General features: G+C 44.2%; 1 protein-coding gene across 4 annotated transcripts in view; it reads left to right on the forward strand.

The window, feature by feature from the left end:
* The window catches only part of SLC25A27 (solute carrier family 25 member 27), a 155,052-nt gene extending 137,601 nt beyond the window's left edge, over positions 1-17,451 (forward strand). For 3 of the 4 annotated variants that reach the window (XM_030198777.1, XM_030198781.1, XM_030198779.1), the window contains exons 7-9: positions 9,184-9,276; positions 15,306-15,408; positions 16,509-17,451. In XM_030198777.1, the coding sequence (XP_030054637.1) occupies positions 9,184-9,276; positions 15,306-15,408; positions 16,509-16,580 (268 nt within the window). In that variant the 3' untranslated portion in view covers positions 16,581-17,451. The remainder of the gene's footprint in view (positions 1-9,183; positions 9,277-15,305; positions 15,409-16,508) is intronic. The other variant, XM_030198780.1, reaches the window with a different exon arrangement.
* The last annotated feature ends 638 nt before the right edge of the window (positions 17,452-18,089 follow it).

Here is an 18,089-nt window from a genome sequence, read left to right on the forward strand (position 1 = left end):
CTCTCCCTTCCCTCCTACCCACATATCGAGCACCTCTATCCCTTCTCTCCCCCTACATATCCAGCAACTCTATCCCATCCCTTCCCTCCCCTCGCAGTTCCACATCTCTATCCCTTCTCTCCAGCACCTCCTTACATGCCCAGCACCTCTCTCCCTTCTCTCCAACCTCCCACCCACAAGCATGCATGTCCAGGGCCCCTCCCCTCCAACCCCCATGTCCAGTGCCTCTCTCCCCTCCCACAGTTCCGGCACCGCCACGGTGCCACCTCCGTGTCTTCCTTACCCACCCTCCATCCTTGCCGCAGCGCTTGCTCTCTCTATCATCGCCGCCCAGCAGGAACTTCAAACAGCGCGTCAGCGCTGTGTCAGAGCCTTCCTCTCTGCCGCGTCCCACCCAGCCTGCGTAAACAGGAAGTTGCATGAGATGCAGCAGAGAGGAAGGCTCTGACACAGCGCTAACGCGCTGTTTGAAGTTCCTGCTGGGCGGCGATGATAGAGTGAGCAAGCGCCGCGGCAAGGATGGAGGGTGGGTAAGGAAGACATGGAGGTGGCGGTGCCAGAACTGTGGGAGGGGAGAGAGGCGCCGGACATGCGAGGGTGGAGGGAAGGGAAGAGGCACTGTGCTGGACATGGGAGTGAGGTTGGAGGGAAGGGAGGGAATTGGTTTGGGTGTAGCGCTTCTGGGTGGGCCTGAACCAAGACTGGATGGGCCCAGGCCCACCCGTAGCTTCGCCCCTAGTTCTGCATATAAGATGGAGATTGGGCGTCTATTGTTTGATAAACAAGAACACACAGTTTGAATGCCACTTGTGCATTTATTGGAAGCCAGAGTAATTTTAATAGTAAAAAGAGTCACTTTAGAGTAACGGGGAGCTCTAATTACTAGACAAGCTGCCGTGTTTTGGGCAGTTTGTAATTTTCTGATTAATGTGGTTTTTAGTCCTACATATATGGTATTGCAGTAGTCAGATTTAGATTATTTACTTATTTAGATTTTGCTCACACCTTTTTCAGTAGTAGCTCAAGGTGAGGTACATTCAGGTACTCTGGATATTTCTCTGTCCCAGGAGGGCTCACAATTTAAGTTTGTACCTGAGGCAATGGAGGGTTAAATGACTTGCCCAAGATCACAAGGAGCAGCAGTGGGATTTGAACCGGCCACCTCTGGATTGCTCTAACCACTAGGCCACTCCTCAACTCCTAATGATTGGGTTATTAAGGATCTAAAGACTGAACTTGGAAAGTATGGTCTCAGTCTTTAATTTCCATAGTGATTTGAAACCATTGGATACTACTTTGGATACCTGTGGTTCAAACAAGAGATGCTAATCAATTTTTTACTCCTAGGATTTTCAAATTGGACTCTAGAGGGTAAATTATATTATCAATAATAAAGTTTTTATAATGTATTGGATGGTAAGGATTTGTTATTATTAGGAACTTTGTTTTTTTCCTCTATTAAGTTTCAATTTGAAATTATCGGCCCAGGTTTCCATTAGTTCTAGGCCAGATTTGATTTTTGTTAAGATTTCTTTGCTATCATTGACAAAAGGAATATAAATGGTGACACCATCAGCGTACAAAAGAGTGCAATCCATTTGATTCAAGTAGGTTGCCTAATGGTGCCATTATATTGAATAGGATGGGAGAAAGAGGGGGCTGTGGTACACCACAATTGGGGGACCGAGGAGAGGAGATAAGGCTTGATTGTTTTACTTGGTAATGTCTTGAAATAAGAAAACCTCTGAACTATTGAAGTACATTGCCACATAACCCAAAATGATCTATTAGATTGAGTAAGATGTCATGGTCAACTATATCAAAAACACTGGTCATATTGAACTGTAGAATGATAATGTTTCTACCCTTACTCAATTCTGTTCTGAAGTTTGCTGTCTCAGTGCTACATGATGGTCTGAAGCCTGATTAGCAAGTATGTAAGATCGAGAAGTTGAGATAATCCATAAATTGATGAGTGAGCAGGCCTTCCATCACCAATATTGGTTTCGAGGCCACAGGCCTATAGTTTGAGATTTCACTCATGCTGGACCAGGGGTTCTTAGGAATAGGAGTTAAGATTTTGCCATTATTTAAGGGGAAAAATCCTTGAGAACATAAATGAAAGATTTGATTGAAGACAATGTGGGGTTCTTTTACTAAAGGTTAGCTCGAGTTCTCCAAGGGCAAGCAGGCTGCTTGTTCTCATGATTGGGTGACGTCCAACGGCAGCCCCAGGATCGGAAGATCTTCCTAACAACAAAGTTTGCTAGCTCTCGCGTGGACATGCGTGAACCGCGCATGTGCGACTGTCTTCCTGCCCGTAGCGCGAACGTGCTCCCCAGTCTCTCTTTTTCCGCGGTTTGGAACGGCTGTGTATCAGTCGTTCTCTGCCCCAGAGAGGCCCGCACTGCGTTCTTCGCCACGTTTTTTGCCGAATTCAGCTTCTTCTTCAAAGTACTCTCGTGTTATTAAAAAAAAAAGTAGTATGTTTGTTTTTCCTTTACTTTTTAGAGTTTTCCCCGTAAGTTTCCTTTCTTTGGCGTGAGCGAGTTTTTTCCTTCTTTTGGTGCCATTTTTCCAGCATCATCGCGTTTGACCTCGCCGGCGTGATTTTTCCGCCCATGTCTTCGAAGCCTGCCAGGGGCTTCAAGAAGTGCACGCGGTACAGCCGGATGATCTCGCTCACTAATAGGCACGTTTCATGTCTTCAGTGTCTCGGGGCCGGTCATCGCCCTAACGTCTGTACTTTGTGCCTCCAGCTCAAGAAGCATTAGCTCAGTGGAACATTCTGTTCGGAGCTTCGTCCGATCCTTCGACGTCAACAGAGCCAGCCGGTATCGATGTCGGCATTGGAGGGTGCATCGATGTCTGGAGTGCAGGTGATGGCTGTCCAGAGATCCCACGCTGGTAGCAGTGAGCCATCGAGTGGGTCTCCACCTGCCTCGAGGGCTCCTGCTGTGCAGGCCCCCCGGGACCGACCACCTTCGGACCCGGCTCTGAGGAGACGCCTGGATTCCACGTCTTCCTCTTCGGTACCGCTGATGTGCTTCGCGCGAAGAAGCACCATCATCGGTCACCTTCGCGTCACGGTACCAAGAGCTCCGGGACACCAAAGGATTCGGTACCCGTGAAGTGTCGACGCCGGGAGGACCGCTCACCCTCCATACAGAAGGTGTCGATGCGCTCTGCTCCGGACAGCCCGGTACCACCTCCGCGCCCCAGACAGGTTCTGACTTCATCGCCGGTACTGACCCCACTGCCTTGCTCGACAGCCACTCTGGACAAGTGCCTCAGAGCCATACTTCCGGAGATCCTGGAAGGGTTGCTTCGACCACCTGCTCCGGTACTGTCGAGAGATGCGGCAGTTGGCTCCCCGCCCGTGGTGAGGACAGCGATACCAGTACCGCTTGCGGCATCGGCATCCGCTGCCACCCAGGTTGACTTGACGTCGCTGGAGGGAGCTTCGTCGCCGGCGGCGTGGAAGTCTTCTCGACACTGCCATCGGGAACCTAGTTCCTCGGTGTTGAGACAGGCTCGGCTTCGGACTGAAGTTCGTGAACTGGTGTCCGATACCGAAGGTGAGGCCTCGTGGGAGGCAGAGGAGAACCCCAGGTATTTCTCTGATGAGGAGTCTTGTGGTCTTCCTTCTGATCCCACTCTTTCACCAGAGAGAAAGCTTTCTCCCCTGGAGAGTCTGTCTTTCTTGTCATTTGTCTGGGGAATGTCTACGGCCATTCACTTCCCAGTGGTTACTGAGGATGAGTCCAGGGCTGAGATGTTCGAGGTCCTGGACTATCCTTCACCACCTAAGGAGTCATCCACTGTTCCCCTTCATCCTAAAGCAGACATTGTTGGCGAACTGGACGAAACCCTTAATAATCCAACCATTCCCAAGAAGATCGAGTCCCAATATCGGATCCACGGGGACCCAGAGCTAATGAAGACCCAGTTGCCTCATGACTCTGGAGTTGTGGATCTGGCTCTCAAGAAAGTCAAGAGTACTAGAGATTATGCCTCGGCGCCCCCGGGGCAGGAGTCTAGGACTCTGGACTCTTTTGGGAGGAAGGCCTACCATTCTGCTATGCTCGTGTCCAGGATCCAGTCGTACCAGCTCTACACGAGCATCCACTTGCGGAACAATGTGAGGCAGCTGACGGACTTGGTTGATCAGCTCCCATCGGAGCAGGCCAAGCCTTTTCAGGAGGTAGTCAGGCAGCTGAAGGTGTGTCGAAAATTCCTGTCCAGGGGTGTTTACGACACTTTGATGTTGCATCCAGGACCACTGCTCAAGGTATAGTGAATGCGCAGACTCTCATGGCTGTGTGCCTCTGACCTGGAGAATAGAGTCCAGCAGCAGATTGTGGATGCTCCTTGCCGGGGGGATAACAATTTTGGTGAGCGTGTCGAACAGGTGGTAGAACAGCTCCACCAGCGGGACACCGCATTCGACAAGCTCTCCCAACGGATGCCTTCAGCATCTACCTCTTCAGGGAGACGTTTTTATGGGGGAAGGAGGAGTGTTCCCTATGCTTCTAATAGACGTAGGTACAATCCACCTTCTCGCCAGCCTGCTCAGGCTAAGCCCCAGCGCGCTCGTTCTTGTCAACAGCGTGCGCTTCCACAGGCCCCTGCAGCTCCCCAGCAAAAGCAAGGGACGGGCTTTTGACTGGCTCCAGGCGAGCATAGCCGAGATAAAAATGTCTGTGCTGGACGATCTACCGGTCGGGGGGAGGTTAAAATTTTTTCACCAAAGGTGGCCTCTCATAACCTCTGACCGGTGGGTTCTCCAAATAGTCCGGCTGGGATACTCCCTCAATTTGATCTCCAAACCTCCAAATTGCCCACCGGGAGCTCAGTCCTTCAGCTTCCAGCACAAGCAGGTACTTGCAGAGGAACTCTCCGCCCTTCTCAGTGCCAATGCGGTCGAGCCCGTGCCACCGGGGCAGGAAGGGCTGGGATTCTATTCCAGGTACTTTCTTGTGGAAAAGAAAACGGGGGATGCGTCCCATCCTAGACCTAAGGGCCCTGAACAAATATCTGGTCTGAGAAAAGTTCAGGATGCTTTCTCTGGGCATCCTTCTTCCCATGATTCAGAAAAACGATTGGCTATGCTCTCTGGACTTAAAGGATGCTTATACTCGCATTCCGATACTACCAGCTCACAGGCAGTATCTTCGATTCCGTCTGGGAACACGGCATTTTCACGCCCAGAGTGTTCACGAAATGCCTGGCAGTAGTGGCGGCCTCTTTGCGCAGACTGAGAGTGCATGTGTTCCCTTATCTCGACGATTGACTGGTGAAGAACACCTCAGAGGCAGGAGCTCTACAGTCCATGCAGATGACTATTCAACTCCTGGAGCTACTAGGGTTTGTGATAAATTATCCAAAGTTCCACCTTCTTTCAGTGGAAAAACTAGAATTCATAGGAGCTCTGCTAAACTCCCAGACTGCTCATGCCTACCTCCCCAAAGCGAGGACAGACAATATTCTGTCCCTTGTCTCCTGGGTACGAGCGTCTCAGCAGAACACAGCTCGGCAGATGTTGAGATTGCTCGGCCACGTGGCCTCCACAGTTCACGTGACTCCCATGGCCCGTCTCCACATGAGATCTGCTCAATGGACCCTAGCTTCCCAGTGGTATCAAGCTGTGGGGGATCTGGAAGACGTGATCCGGTTGTCCACCATTTTTCTCAAATCCCTGCATTGGAGGACAATTCGCTCCAATTTGACCTTGGGACGTCCCTTTCAAATTCCTCAGCCGCAAAAAGTGCTGACTACGGATGCATCTCTCCTGGGGTGGGGGGCTCATGTCGATGGGCTTCACACCCAGGGATGTTGGTCCCTCCAGGAGACAGGTTTTCCGATCAACCTCCTGGAGTTACGAGCGGTCTGGAACGCGCTAAAGGGTTTCAGAGATCAGCTATCCAACCAAATTATCCAAATTCAGACAGACAATCAGGTTGCCATGTATTACATCAACAAGCAGGGGGGCACCGGATCTCGCCCCTTGTGTCAGGAAGCCGTCGGAATGTGGCTTTGGGCGTGCCGTCATTGCATGTTCCTTCAAGCCACATATCTGGCAGGCGTAAACAACAGTCTGGCCAACAGGTTGAGCATGATAATGCAACCGCACATGTGGTCATTCAACTCGAGAGTTGTCCGCAAGATCTTCCAAGCGTGGGGTACCCCCTTGGTAGATCTTTTTGCCACTCAGACCAATCACAAGGTCCCTCAGTTCTGTTCCAGACTTCAGGCCCACGGCAGACTAGTTTCGGATGCCTTTCTCCTTCACTGGGAGAAGGGCCTCCTGTGTGCGTATCCTCCCATACCCTTCGTAGGGAAGACTTTGCTGAAACTCAAGCAGGATCGTGGAACCATGATTCTGATCGCTCCATTCTGGCCGCGTCAGATCTGGTTCCCTCTTCTTCTGGAGTTGTCCTCCGAAGAACCTACTACTACTACTACTATTTAGCATTTCTATAGCACTACAAAGCGTACGCAGCGCTGCACAAACATAGAAGAAAGACAGTCCCTGCTCAAAGAGCTTACAATCTAGTAGACAAAAAATAAAGCAAACAAATCAATTAATGTGTAGAGGAAAGAGGAGAGGAGGGTAGGTGGAGGCGAGTGGATACAAGTGGTTACGAAGAACCGTGGAGATTGGAGTGTTTTCCAACCCTCATCACTCAGAACGAGGGGGCGCTTCTGCATCCCAACCTCCAGTCCCTGGCTCTCACGGCCTGGATGTTGCGAGCGTAGACTTTGCCTCCTTGGGTCTTTATGAGGGTGTCTCCAGAGTCTTGCTTGCTTCCAGGAAAGATTCCACTAAGAAGAGGTGTTATGCTTTCAAATGGAAGAGGTTTGCCGTCTGGTGTGACAGCAAGGCCCTAGATCCTCATTCTTGTCCTACACAGGCTCTGCTTGAATACCTTCTGCACTTGTCTGAGGCTGGTCTTAAGACCAACTCTGTAAGAGTTCATCTTAGTGCGTTTAGTGCTTTTCATCATCGTGTAGAGGGTAAGCCTATCTCGGGACAGTCTTTAATTGTTTGCTTCATGAGAGGTTTGCTTTTGTCAAAGCCCCATATCAAGCCTCCTACAGTGTCATGGGATCTTAATGTCGTTCTCACCCAGCTGATGAAACCTCCTTTTGAACCACTGAATTCTTGCCATCTGAAGTACTTGACTTGGAAGGTCATTTTCTTGGTGGCAGTCACTTTAGCTCATAGAGTCAGTGAGCTTCAAGCCTTGGTAGCTCATGCTCCTTATACCAAATTTCATCATAACAGAGTAGTCCTCCGCACTCACCCTAAGTTCTTGTCAAAAGTGGTGTCGGAGTTCCATCTTAACCAGTCATTTGTCTTGCCAACATTTTTTCCCATCCTCGTACCCGCCCTGCTGAACGTCAGTTGCACACATTGGTCTGCAAACGAGCATTGGCCTTCTGTCTGGAGTGGACACAGCCCCACAGACAGTCCGCCCAAATGTTTGTTTCTGTTGATCCCAATAGAAGGGGAGTGTCTGTCGGGAAACACACCATATTTCCTTCACTTACGCCCAAGCTGGGCTGACTCTTGAGGGTCATGTCACGGCTCATAGTGTTAGAGCTATGGCGGCGTTGGTGACCCACTTGAACTCAGCCACTATTGAAGAGATTTGCAAGGCTGCGACATGGTCATCTGTCCACACATTCACATCACATTACTGCCTTCAGCAGGATACCCGACATGACAGTCGGTTCGGGCAATCGGTGCTGCAGAATCTGTTCGGGGTTTAGAATCCAACTCCACCCCCCTTGTCCTATTTTTGTTCTGTTCCAGGCTGCACTCTCAGTTAGTTGGATAAGTTGTTAGGTCAATCTCAGTTATGTCCTCGCCGTTGCGAGGCCCAATTGACCAATGTTTGTTATTTTGAGTGAGCCTTGGGGCTAGGGATACCCCACATGTGAGAACAAGCAGCCTGCTTGTCCTCGGAGAAAGCGAAAGCTACATACCTGTAGAAGGTATTCTCCGAGGACAACAGGCTGATTGTTCTCACCAACCTGCCCGCCTCCCCTTTGGAGTTGTGTCTTCCCTTGTCTTTGCTGTTTACTGGACTGGCAAGCACGCTCACATTCGGGCGGGAAGATGGTCACGCATGCGCAGTATGCATGCGCACACGAGGGCTAGCAAACGTTGTTGCTAGTGAAGATCTCTGATCGGAGGGGCTGGCGTGGACGTCACCTACATGTGAGAACAATCAGCCTGCTGTCCTCGGAGAATACCTTCTACAGGTATGTAGCTTTCCCTTTACTGAGATACATAGTTTTTAAGAATATTAGATTTAAACCTCAGACAGGCTCTATGTTTTCCTTCCAAGCTAATACTGTGTGAAATACTTTACCAGGATTAGTTCGTTTAGAATCGAATTACAGGCAGTTACATAAAAAGCTGAGGACCTTTTTATTTGATTCATTTTACAATTAGTTATTCTCTTATTTTATGATTATGTTGTTATTCCTGCTTTTTTATGGGTTTTTGAATTGTAAACCACCTGGAACCTCTTTTTGGGACATGTGCAGTATATAAACTCTGCATTAGATTAGAACTATATCAAAGGCTGGTCTAGAATGTAATAAATGTATAAAAAAATATATATGACAGTAACTGCATGTAACTTAGGGGGTCCTTTTACTAAGGTGTGCTGAGAAATGGCCTGCGGTAGTGTAGACGCATGTTTTGGGCATGCGCAGAATCATTTTTCAGTGTACCTGCAAAAAATGCCTTTTTAAAATTTTATGCCGAAAATGGACGTGTGGCAAAATAAAAATTGCGTCCATTTTGGGTCTGAGACCTTACTGCTAGCCATTGACCTAGTGGTAAAGTCTCATGCGGTAACTGGGCGGTAATGACCTACGTGCGCCAAATGCCACTTGGTGTGCGTAGCTGACGTGCCAGAAAATAAATTTTTTGGGTGCGCAGAGCGGACGCACGCCAAAAAGGAAATTACCGCAAGGGCCACGCAGTAGCCGTTCAGTAACTCCATTTTGGCACGCGTTGGGTGCACATAGATACGCAAGTTAGTAAAAGGGCCCCTTAGGACATAATCCTGTGTGTAGTTCTTGCCATTAGTTGGGAATCAATGTAAATAATAATTTGGTGATATTAATGAAAACAAATTTATGCATGCTTTTTTTAATTAATAGTCTTTGTTCTGGTCTAATTGCTGCTATTCTGGGAACACCTGCAGATGTAATCAAAACCCGAATTATGAATCAACCAAGAGATAAACAAGGAAGGTATGGTCATTTATTTATTACATTTGTATCCCACATTTTCCCACCTATTTGCAGGCTCAATGTGGCTTACATAGTGCAGTAGAGGCGATCGCCAAAACTGGTAGGGACAATACAAAGTGAGGTTATGGTAGATTAGTGAACAGTGTGATAGACACATTAGGGGTCATAAGAAGGTAGAGTTGGCTTATGTCCAGTTCGAAATTTTATATTGTTGTGTTGCGGAGTTAAGGTATTTAGGTTGGATCATTAGGCTTTTCGAACAGGTTAGTCTTTAGGAGTTTCCGGAGGTTTAGGTGGTCGTATGTTGTTTTCACGGCTATATATAAGAGAAGCTGGATGCATAGGTTGATTTGTATCGGAGTCCTTTGCAGCTTGGGTGGTGGAGATTTAGGTATGTTCGTGTTGATCTTGTTGTGTTTCTGGTTGATAGGTCTATGAGGTCTGTCATGTATCCCGGGGCATTGCTGTAGATGATTTTGTGAACCAGGGTGCATATTTTTATGTCATAACTTATTAAGGTCTACCTCTCTCATCAAAGCTTTGGGCAGAATAACTCTTGCTGGCCCATGCATTTCTGATGCCCGAGGCGAATTTCAACCATGCCTCCCTTTCTCCAAGGGGTGGTTCAAGGCCCCTCTCCCGTTTAGCACCATTTCCTCTTCCCTATGCCCCCCCCAAAATGTCCAGCCTCTCTCCTTCCCTATTATGCCCACCCCTAAATTTCCAGCCTTTCTCCTTCCCTTTGCCCTACTCCCAAATGTCTAGCTTCGCTCCCTCCTTACCCTCTCCAGGATGGCACCAGTGCCAGCAATCAGTGTCTCTAAACAGGACAGCCAGGCTACTCAGCAGAGTACATAGTACAATAGTGACATTACTTAGTAGTCAGAATTAGGACCCATAATAGCAAGCTTCTGGAAGGAGCCCTCATATACGAACTCATGCTGACTACTGTCACTGGAATCATTGAATTGGGTTATTTGGGAGAAAGTATAAAATAAGGGGAAAAAAATCCACAGATCATTACAAATGAGGGCTTATTGTTGTATGCCAGCCCCATTCCAGTTGAATGGGAAGTCCAAAAGGAGTTGCTGTCCCCCCTGCTCCCACCACTAATCCCATTGTCGAGAAAAAAAAAAAAAAAAAAAGCAGCAACACTAAAACAGTTTTTGACATGGTTCAATGTGTACATTATGACCCTTTACCTTTTTAGTAAAAGGTGTAGAGACAGTTCATACAGTAAAGAATCATTATAAAAACACTTCATCATTGTGCTCTTCCATCAAAGTCTAAATTGTCCTTTAGATAGATGAATACAACCCAATATATAAAAAAACATTTTCATTTAGGAAAAGATGCTTCTTGCAGTTCATCAAAGAAGCATTTGTCTGAGAAGGAGGTATATAAAGTTTTATAAATAAAACAAGCCTCACCAGAAAGAAAGAAGACAACCAAAACAAAACTACTATTCAGTCCAGACAGCTTTCATCATCTTCACTGAACCATCTAAATGCTGTCAGTTCTTTATCCAACCATGCCGTGCCTTATATGTCAGGAGTTAGGTTCAATGTTTTCTTCAAGAATGGCAGAAAATAACAGATTTCTGTGGGCTCAGTATCATCAGGTCAGGTTTATCACATGCTGCACCTAGATTCTTCAGGAAGAATTTTATCTAGAAGCCAATGCAATAGAATCTGCTCTATTACAAAAGAGGAATCAGGGCTTCTACACAAGACATTTTCTCATCCCAAAGAAGATGGAATGATTATGCCCCATCTTGGAACTCAAGGACCTCAGCTCTTTTCTCTTCAGAGAAAAGTTGAAAATGAACCTCTTACTCAACATCCTCCACTGCTTGACAAAAATAGGACTGGCTGTGTTTGCTGGATCTCAGGGATGCTTATACACATATACAACTCATCCCAAATGCAGCCATTATATTTGCTTCAGACAATATAACAATTATCAGCACAAATTCTTCGCATAGCAAAAAATATATATCACATGCAAGCACTGTGACATAATTGTGAACAATTAAAATTAATCCATTTAAAATACAAAAAAACCATATACAGATTATAAAATAGTAAAACCTTAGGAGTCCTTTACAAAGGTGTGCTAGCATTTTAAATATGCCTGCTCTAAATGCTAGAGACACCCATATATTCCTTTGGGTGTTGCTAGTGGTTCGCGCACGTTAATAATTAATACATGCTAAAAATGTTAGCACACCTTTGTAAAAGGACCCCTAACAGGCTTATTTTTGAAAGAGGACGCCCATCTAGCTATCTATCTATCTACTTATCATTTCTATAGCGCTACAAGGCATATGCAGCGCTATACACCATACACAGAAGACAGTCCCTGCTCAAAGAGCTTACAATCTAGATAAGACAGGTAAACAGACAGAACAATTAAGGGTAAGGGACACAAATCAGAAGATGGGCGTCCTTCTCACAGGGTTGTCCAAATCGGCATAATCGAAAGCCGATTTTGGGCGTCCTCAACTGCTTTCTGTCGTGGAAACGACCAAAGTTTCTGGAGGCGTGTCAGAGGTGTAGCGAAGGCGGGACTTGGGCTCCTCGACTCATAATGGGGGGAAAAAAGGGCGTCCCTGACAAACACTTGGACGACTTTACCTGGTCCTTTTTTTTTCTTACAACCAAGGCACAAAAAGGTGCCTGAACTGACCAGATGACCACCGGAGGGAATCGGGAATGACCTCCCTTTACTCCCCCAGTGGTCACTAACCCCCTCCCAACCTCAAAAAACATCTTTAAAAATATTTTGTGCCAGCCTCAAATGTCATAGGTCCATCACAGCAGCATGCAGGTCGCTGGAGCAGTTTTAGTGGGTGCAGTGCACTTCAGGCACAGGCAGGCGGACCCAGGCCCATCCCCCCCTACCTGTTACACTTGTGGTGGTAAATGTGAGCCCTCCAGAACCCACCAGAAACCCACTGTACCCACATCTAGGTGCCCCCTTCACCTGTAAGGGCTATGGTAGTAGTGGTATACAGTTGGGGATAGTGGGTTGGGGGGCTCATCTCACACGGTAAGGGAGCTGTGTACCTGGGAGCAATTTCTGAAGTCCACTGCAGTGCCCCCTAGGGTGCCCAGTTGGTGTCCTGGCATGTGAGGGGGACCAGTACACTACGAATGCTGGCTCCTCCCATGACCAAAGGGCTTATATTTGGTCGTTTCTGAGATGGGCGTCCTTAGTTTCCATTATTGTCGAAAATCAGAAACGACCAAGTCCAGGGATGACCTAAATGTCAAGATTTGGGCGTCCCTGACCATATTATCGAAACAAAAGATGGACGCCCATCTTGTTTCGATAATACGGGTTTCCCTGCCCCTTCGCCGGGTCGTTTTGCGAGGATATCCTCAGCAAAACTTGGGTGTCCCTTTCGATTATGCCCCTCTAACTGAACCAAATGGTCAACTATAACAATACTAAAATAGAATACTTGTCCTAATCAGCTGTCACATTGCGTAGTTCTTTAAAAGTGTTTAAAAACGTTTCAAACCAATCGGTCAAGGCATGCTTGTGAATAAAGTGAACAGAAATATGGTGCAATCATACTTAAAAACATAGATGATCATTTGACCAGAAATGACACATACCTAATAAGGGGTTATAAAATATTTCCCCTTAGTTAGAATTTGTGCATTCAAGACTATAATAAAAACAATGAGATAATTTAAACAGAGATGTAAAATCAGCTCAGAGATATAAAAGAAGAGCGCAGAACCAATTGTGTTTACTACAAACAGCTCCTAATAACTTTGTGTCATCTGCAAATTTAATTACCTCATCAGTTATTCCCATCTCTAGATCTTTTATAAATGTGTTAAAAAGCAGTGGTACCAGCACAGACTCCTTGAGGAACCCCACTATCTATCCTTCTCCATTGAGAAAACTGACCATTTAAAGTTATTCAAAAGCATGGATTAATGAGACAGAGCCAACATGGATTTAGTGAATGGAAATCTTGCCTCACCAATCTACTACATTTCTTTGAAGGGGTGGATAAAGGTGAGCCAGTTGATATTGTGTATCTGGATTTTCAGAAGGAGTTTGACAAAGTACCTCATGAAAGGCTTCAAAAATTGGAGAGTCATGGGATAGCAGGTACTGTCCTATTGTGGATTAAAAACTGGTTAAAAGATAGAAAACAGAGAGTAGGGTTAAATGGTCAGTATTCTCAATGGAGAAGGGTAGTTAGTGGGGGTCCCCACTGTGCTGGGACCGCTGCTTTTTAACATATTTATAAATGACCTAGCGATGGGAGTAACTAGTGAGGTAATTAAATTTGCTGACGACACAAAGTTATTCAAAGTCATTAAATTGCGAGGGGATTGTGAAAAATTACAAGAGGACCTTACGAGACTGGGAGACTGGGCATCTAAATGGCAGATGACGTTGAATGTGAGCAAGTGCAAATTGATGCATGTGGGAAAGAGGAACCCGAATTATAGCTATGTCATGCAAGGTTCCACGTTAGGAGTCACCGACCAGGGTGACATCGTTGATGATGCGTTGAAACCTTCTGCGCAGTGTGCTGCTGCTGTGGCTAAGAAAGCAAATAGAATGTTAGGTATTATTAGGAAAGGAACGGAAAACAAAAATGAGGACATTTTAATGCCTTTGTATCGGACCATGGTGTGACCGCACCTCGAATATTGTGTTGAATTCTGGTTGCCACGTATCAAAAAAGATATAGCGGAATTAGAAAAGGTGCAGAGAAGGGCGACAAAAATGATAAAGGGGATGGGACAACTTCCCTATGAGGAAAGGCTAAAGTGGCTAGGGCTCTTCAGCTTGGAGAAAAGACAGCTGAAGGGAGATATGATAGAGGTCTATAAAATAATGAGTGGAGTTGAACGGGTAGATGTGAAGCGTCTGTTTGTGCTTTCCAAAAATACTAGGACTAGGGGGCATGCGATGAAGCTACAAAGTAGTAAATTTAAAATGAATTGGAGAAAATATTTCTTCACTCAATGTGTAATTAAACTCTGGAATTTGTTGCCAGAAAATGTGGTAAAGGCAGTTAGCTTAGCGGAGTTTAAAAAAGGTTTGGCCGGCTTCCTAAAGGAAAAGTCCATAGACCATTATTAAATTGGACTTGGGGAAAATCTACCATTTCTGGGATAAGCATTATAAAATGTTTTGTACTTTTTGGGATCTTGCTAGGTATTTGTGACCTGGAATGGCCACTGTTGGAAATAGGATGCTGGGCTTGATGGACCTTTGGTCTTTCCCAGTATAGCAATACTTATGTACTAATTAGGCACACAATCCATCCTGTCTCCTTAAGGGCTGTTTTTGAGCTCTCTGTTAAGACAAGACTCAAGGACTGCTATGTGTGAGAAGGGCCATGCACACTCAGAACTTTTCAGTAGTTATGAGATCCTGGATAGCTGTACCGTCCCAGACCATCAAATGATGTCACCTATTTGTGCACACAGGTAAACAAATAAACAACTATCTTATAGTTTTGATTTTTGTTTTTAGAGAAAATAGAAGTACATTATCTTGCAAAACATATATTCAGGGAAAACAGGTAGGCAATTTAACTAAAAATCTTTACCTTTCCGTTAGGTTACAGCATTAACCAACTTTGATAAATGGAACATCTCCTCAGATCAGAATATGCCTCCAGCACAGTCTATCTCCTATGCCCCATTAATTAAATGAATAGAATTACCAGATTTTCCATAGATGTTCTGATTAATGGCCATTCATTCAGCCAAATTAATAATAATGAGTGCCTCATTGGAGCTGGTTGTTCTTTTTAAAATCTTACCTAATCAGAAGTTTAATCCTTCATAATACAGGCATCTCTGTGCAGGGTGTTGTACCATGTCGCACAAATTACTATAGAATTTACTGTGCTGAGGCAATATAAAGTAACTGAAGCTGCAATCATCACATTAATTTATTTTTATTCTAAATTTTAACATGTAGTTAAATGTGTGGAATGTATTTACATAACTTGAATGTTAGTAACTTTCATATTATATTTCAAGGGGACTGCTCTACAAATCCTCTATTGATTGCTTGATACAGGCTATACGAGGAGAAGGATTCATGTCCTTATATAAAGGCTTTGTACCAACTTGGATGAGAATGGTAAATATTTATTATACATATTTATTTAGTTTAGCTTTTGCCTCTCATTAGTAGCTCAAGACAAGTTACTTTTGGGTTTAGTAGATATTTCTTTTTCCACAAAGGACTTACAATCAAAGGGGCTCACTCATTTATTAATATGCAGTAACTCAAATTAAGATCTTAAATTAGTAAATAAGCCCTTTTGAGAATATTGGCGCTGGTGTGTGTTAGTGTACAGTAAATTGCATTAGCACATGTTAACTGGTTAGTTCACATTATTAAATGATGCCCTAAATTTATACCTGAGGTAATGGAGGGTTAAGTGAAAGGAGCATAAGTAGGTTTCTATTACAACTATTAAGACCACTCCTCCACTCTTCCTACTGTACATAAGTACATAAGTATTGCCATGTTGGGACAGACCAAAGGTCTATCAAGCCCAGCATCCTGTCTCCAACAGTGGCCAATCCAGGTCACAATACCTGGCAAGATCCCAAAAAAGTACAAAACATTTTATACTGCTTATCCCAGAAATAGTGGATTTTCCCCAAGTCCAATTTAATAATGGTCTATGGACTTTCCCTTTAGGAAGCCGTCCAAACCTTTTTTAAACTCCGCTAAGCTAACCGCCTTTACCACATTCTCTGTCAATGAATTCCAGAATTTAATTACACGTTGAGTGAAGAAATATTTTCTCCAATTTGTTTTAAATGTACTACTTTGTAGCTTCATCGCATGCCCCCCTAGTCCTAGAATTTTTGGAAAGCGTAAACAGACGCTTCACTTTTATAACTATGAAGACCACTGCTCCACTCTTCCTACGGTTATAACTATTAAGACCACTCCGTCACTCTCCCTTTGTTTGTTTTGATTCTCTACATTGTTTAATAGCTTTTAAAGCTTCTAATACTGGAAATATGTAAAATTAATCTTACATTGCACATTTAAATAGTTTATGACTGTTTCATGAAAATAATATAATTTTCTGATCTTCCAAAGACTTGTCAGCAGAATATGAAGTTTTCTAAAATGCACACTGATTTTAATATACACCCTGCCTGGCATGAAATAGTTTAATGCACATCTATACTCATTTTCTGCTTTGGTCACCTTTACAGGCTCCCTGGTCCTTGGTATTCTGGCTTACATATGAACAAATTCGAAGGATTGCTGGAGTTAGTTCTTTTTAAGATCCTAATTGTATAGTATACCATTAGGAGTATGTAAGTTAAATTATTTTGGGGGTGGCTTTTGTTTGTATGCCACTTTGATGTTGGTTATAAAAAGCGGTTAAATTTAATCACAAAATACACAGAAAGACACTCTGAACTGATCATCAGTGTGTAAAACAAAGCATTTTTATTATCAGAAATTTAATTGTATAATTGTAATAAAATATTGGAATTGTGAAATTAAAATTGACTAATTTATGGTTTAAACCAAGATTATTGGAGATTGTTGCACATAATAATGTACCGAGTTTAGCTTTATTGAGAATTCATATCTGGCATTGATCTCAGTACCCTGAAAAAGATATTTTAAAGTTTGAAATTCCTGAAAGCAAGTTTGCCATTATGTTTGTGGCTTGGCATTGGCCAGATGTGTACTGGAGCCTGTATGCTATTGTCAAAAATGCGTTGTACAACCAGTAAAGGTTTTACTATATAGGAAATAATGACCCAAATGCACTTTTAAATCTTAGCGTCACCTCAGAGAATATGTTTGAAAAATGAAAACTATTAAAATTGCAGCCTTCAGTAAATATATTTTGTAATGAGGCTCCTATTTGTGAATATGAGAATAGTTGCCCATCTGAAATATGCTCACAATGCTTTAATTATACTGTACTGTATTTTATCATGAAAAACAAAATCCGTCTTGTTCTGGCTTTAGTTAGAAGATTAGGGAATATAAGTGGTATGAAACTAAACTAGACTGTCAGTACTTTTGAGTTCAAATTAATTTATAGTGATTTTAACAACACAGTAAAACATTTTTGTAAAATTGTTTACGCTATTTTTAATGTGTATAATGTGTAATGAATTTTAATAAAGCAAATTTGCAAGCAATCCTTTATAATTGTATGAAGTGCTACACAGGACTCTGAAATAATCATGTGGTCATACTTAGGGATCCTTTTCCTAAGGTGTGCTAATAGATTTAGCACATACAAAATGCTGCACAGCTCTTTGTATACCTATGGGCTGCATGTCACTTACCCCCGGATTCTATATAGCACGCCCAGAGATTGGCGCCAATATCGGAGCAGATTCTATAGCAATGCGCATAATTTTAACAAGCTTAACAAACCAATAAGTGCTGATAACAGCACTTAACAAGCAATAATGAGCACTAATTGGTACTGATTAGAATTTAGGCGCACAACTAACTAAGGGCCTTACTAAGGGTTTACTAAGGTGTGTTAGTGTTTTAACGCGCCTACAATTAGAGTACATAAGTAATGCCACACTGGGAAAAGACCAAGGGTCCATCGAGCCCAGCATCCTGTCCACGACAGCGGCCAATCCAGGCCAAGGGCATCTGACAAGCTTCCCAAACGTAGAAACATCCTATACATGTTATTCCTGGAATTGTGGATTTTTCCCAAATCCATTTAGTAGCGGTTTATGAACTTGTCCTTTAGGAATCCGTCTAACCCCTTTTTAAACTCTGCCAAGCTAACCGCCTTCACCACGTTC

Source organism: Microcaecilia unicolor, chromosome 3 (assembly GCF_901765095.1).
Source record: "Microcaecilia unicolor chromosome 3, aMicUni1.1, whole genome shotgun sequence".
Classification (NCBI taxonomy): Eukaryota; Metazoa; Chordata; class Amphibia; order Gymnophiona; family Siphonopidae; genus Microcaecilia; species Microcaecilia unicolor.